This window comes from Myotis brandtii, unplaced genomic scaffold, assembly GCF_000412655.1.
Source record: "Myotis brandtii unplaced genomic scaffold, ASM41265v1 scaffold469, whole genome shotgun sequence".
NCBI lineage: Eukaryota > Metazoa > Chordata > Mammalia > Chiroptera > Vespertilionidae > Myotis > Myotis brandtii.
Window position 1 is genome coordinate 924683 of NW_005367911.1, and position 9433 is coordinate 934115.

The following is a 9433-nucleotide window of genomic DNA, read 5'->3' on the forward strand; positions in this document are numbered from 1 at the left end:
AGGCCGCTGGCGGCTGCCAGTGCACCTCTCTCCCCATGCCTCCGGTCAGGATGAAAATGTAGTTTTTTGTATCTTAACCCCAAATAAACCTGCCCCTTCCACTCCCCGTCCTAAATCCCAATAAGGTGGGCCTCCGCTGAGGGCTTGGTGGTCTTTGCTTGGGTGGGAATGTGCCCAGCCTCACCGCCTCTCCGCTCCCCGCAGGCCTGGTTGATGTTCCTACCCCAAGGAGGTGAGATCATGGGGGGTGAGGGGTGGGGGAGAGGAAGGGTAATTCTATCAAAGGGAGTGGAAAGGACAGGAAGACTAGATTTCCCACACTCCCTAGGTGAGGAGACCCCTGCCAGGGAGCTTTGTTTTCACTGATGACTCTGGGGCCTGGCCACCTGGCTTCTGAGTGACCATCTGGGATGCCATGAGGTCCTAGGGTTGGTCTCACTGGAAGGAGCTAAGAAAGATGCAGATTGGGACAAGCAGTTTGGAGACACTGTTTGGAGCAGCTGGGAGATGGGTGAGCTGGCACTTATCTGAGGAGGGGGTGGTAGGACAGAGGCAGAAGTGGCACCCCTACCCCCCTGCCCAGGGACTCCTCCCAATAGGCACTTGACCTTTAAAAAGCTTTGCTTCTCCCCAAACAGCACTATCTGATAGAAAATGCTTGCTCAGAGTTGTTTCCACTTGATCTAACTGCTTGGAGGGAGCAGAATGTGTGTGTGTGTGTGTGTGTGTGTGTGTGTGTGTGTGTGTGATTTTTAAAGAGATCTACATAGCACTGAGGAGCTTCAAGGGACGGAGAACAAGACGGGGAAGCCCGCCAGCTTTAGGTAGAAGTAGAGGGTTGCCACGGAGGGCTGAATAGGTGACCTTCCTCACTTTAAATAGCCTGGGCTGTAGAACTTGGGGAAATTCTTGGTTGGCATAAACCTTCCTATGTTAAAGATGGAGATTCTGAGAGGATGGGTATGGAGGGAGAAAGACATCCTTGCAGAGGCCAATAGCATCCCTCTGTTACCCCCTCTCAGCAGTTGGCAGGGATCTGTGGCTGTATATTGTGTGTCTCAGGGTGGCTTTGACTGCATCTGTACTAACCCAGGGCCAGCGGGGAACAGAGAGTTGAGGTAGCAGGAATAGCTCAAGCTGAGCACCTCGAGCCCCCTAAATGTCAGGGGAAATAACTAAGAACTAAAGTGGTCCCCACTCTGAGAGGAGCTGAGAGATAAGGAAAAGATTCCAGCAATAGGGTGGGGCTCAGGGAAGCAGAACTTCCCTGAGCTGTAGAGCAGATGTTCTAGGTGGGGGCGAGCGGGTGGGGTACTCCCTTGCTGGAGGAAGGCAGAGGCTACTCCTCCCAGAGGTCTGCAGGCCTGGGAAGAGAATAAGGTAAAAATAGCTCTTCGCCTTGGCAGACCTAATAGGGAAGATAGGGGGCGGCAACATTTATGGTAAAACCAGGCTGTTGGGGTAGGATGCTTGGTTTGGAGAAAGGCCTCCCAGGATCGTGTGAGTTCTCCAGCGTGGGAACAGGAGGAGATTCAGTATTCCCCACTGCCGATGTAGGGAGGTGAAGATATGGCAAGGGGGGCAGGGTGGAGGGAAGCCTGAAAGGGTGGGACGGTCCCAACTGTGGGATCAGGTCATCTGGCCTCTCACACCTCCTTCCTGGGGGATAAAGGAGGGAATCCCTTGCCTGGCCCCACCCTAGATTCAGGGAACTCTTAAATTTGATGATGACATCACAGGTTAAGTTTGCATTTGTGTATACACACACACACACACACACACACACACACACACACACACACACACACACTTCAGCCCCTCTCTGGCATTCCCCTGTCTGCACTGAAACAAAAAGTGGCCGTTTGGCATCCCATCCTAGCTAGGCAACAGTTAGTGAATGAAAGAAGTGAATTCTAGTAGTTTGGGGTCAGTGGATTGAGAACTGCTGGACGGATCAGGCGGATTGTGGGCACCACGAAAAGAGGAGGAGCTGTGATCATTAAAGAGCCAATTCTCTGAGACAGTAATTTGGGTGTTATTAGAGTTCTTTTAGAATCCAGAAAGGGGATAAATGTTTTCTGGAGCAGTTTTGATGAGGCAGTTAGTGACCTACACATGGACTCCTCAGACCTGCTCCAAGTGCTTGAGGTTAAGACAAGGAAGCATTTAAAGGATCAAGCAGATCATGGGCATTAAAAGGGAGGACACCTAGGCTGGAATGAGGGCTTGGTGACTTCTGCCCAAATCCTAACCCAACCTATAGCTTCTTCCTGGACCCAAGGCAAATCAAGGCTACTTTGTTACAGAACCCCAAAACATTTTTTAAAATGTTTTTATTGATTTTAGAGAGAGAGGAAGGGAGAGGGAACGAGATCTAGAAACATCGATGAGAGAGAAACATCAACATTGATTGGCTGCCTCCTGCACACCCCCCGCTGGGGATCAAGCCTGCAACCCAGGCATGTGCCCTGTGGTGCATGGGTCAACGCTCAACCACTGAGCCACATGGGCCGGGCCAGAACCCCAAAACTTTGTAAAAAATATTCCCAACTTGGGGTTCTGGTCCTTCTAAGCCTAGTGGCCATGGAGAGACTGCTTATCATCATTTTCCTCCAAAAAACCGAGTTTGGGTTGTTTTTCCTGGTCACTGGATCGAAAGCAGGGAGGGCACTTTTAGGGGTATTTCTAAGACTAAAGAAAATCATGCTCCTTGCTCTAATTTTTTTTTTTTTAATAAAGTCTGACCATTGTAAAGGTCAGAGTCAAGAAGTGGGGGAGATGGCACAGGGTGGGCAACTGGTAGGGCAAGGAGAAGGATTATTGTTGCTAAGCAAGCAAGCTCAGAGATGAGTGGTGGTTTGTTCTATTTTAAAAAATCATACCATAGTGAGTGTTCATCATCTTGTCATGAGAGATTTTTTGAGCTGGAAGATGCTTCAGAGATAATCAACTGCAGTTTCTTCCTTTTGTAGCGGAGGAAGCTGAGGCCCAGAAAGGGGAAGTCACTTGCCTATTGTCACTCGAGTGATTGGAGGGCAGGGGGGGTCAAAGCTGAAACCAGAACCCAGGTATACCCCCCCTTCTGCTACACTTTCTGCTCCCCACCTCCTCCTTCCATTCCTGGCCTCTGCAGCAGAAACCGGAGTGGAGGTTAGCCCTAACAGAGGGTTAGTTCTGGCTCCTTCGTTCTCTGAGGGAGATAGCTTAACAGTCCCGGCACTGCGGCGGCTTTGTGTATTTGTGTGTGCAGTGGTGGCTAACAGTGGCTAAGGTTGGTGGCCTTTAGCTGTCAGCCTCACAGTGCTGAAGAAGAGGCAAGGTGTGATCACCTGGCCCAGTGATGGTGGGAGCGGGAGGGGGGGGAAGAGCAGGTATAAGCTCTCTGGAGCCCTCTGGCCAGTGTGGGTGTCTCCTGGCTTGGCCTCTGCATCTGTCTCCTCAGTCTCCCTGCCACTCCAGCCTTCTCCCTGCACCCCACAGGGCAGGTTGGCACCTGCTGCCTTGTGTTTTTGTGGCTGCAGGCCATCACTCAGCACTGTTGTCACCGGAGACTGTAGTGACCCCAACGGTCCCTTTCCCCTGACTTCTGATTGTCCAAAGCAGAAGTGGTGGCTCAAACCTTCAGGAGGGAGAGTTGGGAGCTGCCGCTGGGTACCCCAGAATGTAGGCCCACCTGTCATAAAAATAGCTCTTTTTTTAAAATCCTAATTTCTCTGTGCATCTTGGTAGCCCAAGCATGGGTGGCGGGAAGGATGACAAGAGAGGCAGGAGGTAAGGACATGGCCAAAAGGAAATAGTCAGGATGTCCCTCTTCCATGCCTCTCCCTCTCCTTGTCCGGGGCGGCACCCTGTGCCCGCCTTGCCCAGGGGAATAATGAGAACTGGGATCAGCAGTGTCTGGCTCTGAAGACAGTGAAGTTGTTCGCCTTCTCTTTTACTCATTGGAGCCTCCCCAGTTAGAATCCAACAACTGGCCTCTTAGAAAGCTCCTACTCCCAGCAGCCTCTTTCCCCCCATCACTCCAACTTGGTAGGGACAGAAGGTAGGAGGCCAAGGACAGGGCTGGGGAAGATTCTAGAGGGAAGAAGGGAGGGGGTTCCATTTAAATTGTGTTTATTAATTCATGGGTCTGGGTTTGTTCCACCCCGATCAGCCCCAGGGCCCTCTTGATGAAGCATTTAAAATGTGGTTTCTTTCCATCCTAATACATTGTGTACTCCCTTCCCCACCCTACTCACCCTTCCCGACTCTGCATGCTCACCAAGGCCTTTCTCTCAACCCTCTCCACACCCGTTCCAAACTCTGTTTAAACCCCTTTTCCTCATCTTAGCCCAAGAAGAAGCTGAATGCACCCTCTGACCTGGTCACACCCAAGATCGTGCCTTTTGACCTTCTGCCTGAGACTGAGCCCTTTGACCTGAAGCCTGATACAGTACCTGAGCTCCCACCCTTTGACCAGACGCCTAGGGCACTGCCCTATTACCCAGATCCTGAGCCTCTGCCCACCCCAAAGGAGCCGACAGCCGGTGGGGGCGCTTAGGGTCTCCTGGGCCCCATGGGGCTGTGGGCATGGGGTGTCACTATAGTCCGCCATCCGCTCACCGCTTAGCCGTGGTCCGTACGGGATGGTCGGCCTCTTCCAAGCCACTGCTCCGTGTTGGGTGGGTGATGGGTATTAGGAAACGCTCTTGCATTAGGCAGAGTTCAGGCGAATGTGGTGTGTGCAATGGGGTGGGAGGTGAAGGGAAGGGGCCCTCCTCTCCTTCTTGGTTTCTTTCTTCATAGTGACACTCCAAGCACCATACTTGAGCTGCACCCAATGCTGCCCTGCATGACATTGCATGAGAACAAGCCATGGCTTCAGATTCTCCCTTCCCATACCCCTTCTGCCTCCTCCTCAGGGCCAGGCCAGTTTGGCTCAAAGCCTCTCTAAAGAGATCCCTCATGAGGCCCAGGCCTGGGGTCTGTTCTGTGCCTTCTCCACCCACTCCTCCCCACCTCCCTCCGCCCCCATGTAGCTGGGGAAAACATTTACACTTATTTTTTCCAGCTTAAAAAAAAAATGTTTTGCAAAGAGATCCCTTATGTTTGCCAGATCCTGCCTTGGGCGGGGCACTCAAAAGCTGCCAACTCGGAGAGGCCAGAAGGGGGTGCATTTTAACTGGCTCTGGCTTGGCTCTTCTGGCCTCCCTATAGCACAGTGTTTCCCAACGTTTTTTCTTTTTCATAATCATCCCCCTGAGGAGTCCTTTTAGACGTTTCCCCCCTAATTGTCCCCTCCCCCATGACATTTTAATCTTACAGTTATACTATATATCTGTTTATGTACTGGGGCTCTTTGGAGCATCTCAAATAATTACAATATCTAAAATCTCCCCTCAATCCCCAAGAATCAATTTCTATCTTCTTGGGGACAATATCACTCCTGTTGACAGTATCACACTGGCAGAAAGGAAGGACCCTCTGACTTTGGTTTCTCTCACTCCCCTCTCTTGGCAGTCTAAAGCAGAGTGCCTGAATATTAAAGACCTGGCCTTTCCTTCACCTCTTCCCCAGTCTGCACCTTCTTCTAACACCCTCTCTGAGCAGATCCTAGGTCTCCGAATTATCTTCCCAAAGTCTTCTCTGGCCATTCCCAGACAGTTGTTGGAGACAGAGCTGGTTCACTCTAAATCAAGAAAAGCTCTTATGACATTACCCCTTTCTCCCTGACAAATGTGAAGTGCCTGGCCAAGGACCAGACACATATTAGGTGCTCAATTAAATTATACTTTCTTCCTAAGCCAGAGGATCTTAAGTTTATACAGCAGGGTTGGGGAGTGGTGTGGGAGGGGCTGGAAGCTTCTCTGGGGCTCCTCTAAATTCATCCTGGACTGGTGCCTTCCTGGGTTGGGGAGCTGTGTGTGCTTGGTTGGGGGGAGCTGTGCATGCTTTTGTGCAGACCTGGTCATTAAAGGTAACTCTGGAAACCAAGCCTGTTGGGAGTGGTGGTTTTGTTTAATAAAAAAAACGTGAAAACAGAACAAGTGGAGCCTTCCCTCCTTGCCACCCCCTAAGGCCCCTCCTTTAGTTCAGGAGCTGTGCCAGGGAAGTAGGGGTGGGACAAGGTTGCCTGGCCTGTGTCCCCAGGGTGGGGGGGGAGGGGCTTTTGGATTGTGTTTATGGTTGTTGTAGCAACAGGCAGATTGGGTGGGCCCAAGATAGCACTCCAAGGCTATGAGTCATAGAGGAAACCTGGCTTGGAAAGGGGAAGAAAAGAGAAAATCCATTAATGGAGGGGAAAAGCTAAAGTCATGGCGGTATACCCTCTCCAGAACCAACCTCCTGGTTGTTCAGGAATTTGGGTCAAGTTGTTTCTTCCCCTAGCTCCTGCCTTCTACCAAGAAGGGCAGCTCCTCTGGTGGAAGCCATCATTCTGGGGGAAACCTACAATGAATGTGCTTATATTCCCAGGTACTGGGAGAGATGCCCCCAAATCCACAAATAAACCTCCCCTCACTGGGATTGCTCCCTGATGTTGTATTTGAGCCCTTTCATCAGGTCCTAGGAAGATGGGATTGGCTACAAGAAGTCTGCAACTCTCTCCCCAGCCCTGTTCACTTCCAAGCTCCGTTGGCAAAGACCTTTATCTAGGAAGCCAGAGGCCAGGAAAACCAGCCAGCTCAGCCTTTAGCGGGTGGGGTGGGGCGGGGGGGATCAGGAATGCTGGGAGTGGGGCAGGGAGACAATGTGGATTTGTTTTCCAGCAGCTGGGAGTGTTTCCTGACTGTTCCCCGCCCATCACTCTTAGTCCTTCTGAGCCCATCCACATTGTCTGAGCTTAGTGAAAGGAGGGGTTAACCTCCACCCTTTGGTGTCCCGCATGTGGGTTTTTATTCTGGGAGGCTGTAAAGGAAAGATCAGAAATGAAAATTTTTTTTGATACAAGACTGCAGGTAAATTCTGGGTGGAGATAGATGAAGAGGCAGTGGAGAGTTAGATCCTAGAGAGCCCTAAAATGCTGTGAAAGAGAGGACTCAGTAGTAGACAGGGAGAACTAATTGTTGAAGGAGACCCAAGGACTACAACTGGAACTAAGGGAATGCTGAGAGGTTGGGACCCTCCTATACTCAGAACATGGAAAACACCCCTTCAATGCCTCTGTAAGTGGGAAAAGGCAGAGGGATGAGCAAAATGAAGTAGGATGCCTATAACAGTACTAAGCCAGCTATGGCAAGTAGGGACTACAAGTCCCAGCATTCCCGGTGCCCAGGTCATCTTGCCTGCTGGGAGGTGTAGTCAAGTAATGAGAGCTTGAGGTAGCTGGATGCCCAGAAGGGCTGGTGCCCAGTTTGGGAGAAGAGGTGGAGCCAGCATTCCCTCGTTGTCCCTGCTAATGCTATTGACAGGGAGGGAAGGAAGTTGGGAGGGGTGTTCCTAGTTTTCAGTGTAAACCAGGAAACTGGGGGGATTCGGATGAGAGGGAAAAGGAAAGAGGTTGAGAGCTGGGGAAGGAATGTCTGTAGCAGGTGGTGCAGAGATACCAAGTGGCCAATGTATGTGTTTGTGTGTTTCTGAGAGGGCTCAGCTCATGTTGCCTCATTTTTCTCAGTTGGGATTTTCTTACAATTCTGGGAAACGATCTTCAGAAAACCCTCTAGAAATACTGTCTCTCATTTCTTTGTCTGAAGTCTCTAGTCTAGAGAGTCTGCACCAAAGAGGAGACGCTGTTTATGTTCTGGGTTATGCCTCCTTTCCCTTTCTATGCTCAGCCTCCCACGCCTGCTGGTGTGATCCTGGGATTGTGAAACGTTGGCCCAGAGTCAGGATCTTGGAAAACCTTTCCAGAATGGAAGACAGTGCTGATGCTAGGTCCTCCGAGAGGAAAAGGGAATAACTGGCTCTGAACTTCAGGGTCTCAGGGAATGTGGGACCAGCATCCTACTTGAGCTCCAATCTGGGGGGAAGAGCAAAAATGGAAAAGTAATCCCTCTCTTCCATTCCAAAGCAGGGAAGTCAGACCAGAAGAGAGATACGTGCTGGGGGGAAAACATGCCCTTGGCTGACAGCCAACTGTTTCCTTTTTCTTCCCTGAATTTCCACATGGGGGAAAAATGCACTGGTGGAGCCAAACAGTATGAGGAGGTCAAGGGGGTGGGGGTGGGGGGTTAGGACATGGGCCTTCTCCCCTAAGACTTGTTCTGAAATCATTTGAAATCTGGAAAACGCACTCCCTTTACCTTGCCTTCCAGCTACCTTACTTGGGGGCAGCCTGATATTGGCTGTGTGTTCATCTCCCCTCCCTGAACCCTCAACCTGAAGAAACAGTTCTCAAACCCCTTTGCTTTTAGGCCTGGCTCGGGCAATGTGTGACTTAATGCACCAGAGGGCGCTCTGCCCATTTCCAAAGTTCAGCTGTGTTCACATGGCAAGGAGTGGTTTATTGTAAGAAGGGTGGACCGAGGTACTAGGACAGAGTTGGGGGGCCGCAGAGATTTTTAACCGAAAAGCAATGACACTACACGCCAATCTCCGACCCGAAGCTCTTTTCCCTCCTTGCCCTATCATCCATTCGACACATTTCTGGGGTGCAAACGAGGCCAGGCTCTGGGGATACAATGCCAAACCAAACAAGTCCAGGTCGATGGCAGGGGTACCACGCACTCCCCAGGATCCCCGCCACCCTGCCTCGGGTTCACCCAGCGCCTCCCTCCCCAAGTCCCCGCTCAGCCCCACTCATCTCTTCCCGTCTGCTCTCCCGATAGGATGAAGTGAAACTCCCGGCCAAACTGAGCATCAGTAAGTCGCTGAAAGAGTCAGAGACCATGCCGGAGAAGGAGGGCGACGAGCTGGGCGAGCAGCCCGAGGAAGACGCGGCGATCGAGCTGTCCTCGGACGAGGCGGTGGAGGTGGAGGAGGTCATCGAGGAGTCGCGCGCGGAGCGCATCAAGCGCAGCGGCATGCGGCGCGTGGACGACTTCAAGAAGGCCTTCTCCAAGGAGAAGATGGAGAAGACCAAGGTGCGGACCCGGGAGAACCTGGAGAAGACCCGCATCAAGACCAAGGAGAACCTGGAGAAGACGCGGCACACGCTGGAGAAGCGCATGAACAAGCTGGGCACGCGCCTGGTCCCCACCGAGCGCCGGGAGAAGCTCAAGACCTCCCGCGACAAGCTGCGCAAGTCCTTCACCCCCGACCACGTGGTCTACGCGCGCTCCAAGACGGCCGTCTACAAGGTGCCGCCCTTCACCTTCCACGTCAAGAAGATCCGCGAGGGCGAGGTGGAGGTGCTGAAGGCCACCGAGATGGTGGAGGTGGGCAACGACGACGAGGAGGGCGGCGCGGAGAGGGGCGAGGCCCTCGACCTGCTGCGCGGGAGCAGCCCCGACGTGCACACGCTGCTGGAGATCACCGAGGAGTCGGACGCCGTGCTGGTGGACAAGAGCGACAGCGA

General features: G+C 52.2%; 1 protein-coding gene across 1 annotated transcript in view; it reads left to right on the plus strand.

Moving 5' to 3' along the window:
- Positions 1 to 9433, plus strand: part of PTRF (polymerase I and transcript release factor) — a 27277-nt gene that overhangs the window by 1857 nt on the left and 15987 nt on the right. Inside the window, exon 2 of the mRNA XM_014547189.1 lies at positions 8745 to 9429. Coding sequence (XP_014402675.1) covers positions 8745 to 9429 — 685 coding nt within the window. The remainder of the gene's footprint in view (positions 1 to 8744; positions 9430 to 9433) is intronic.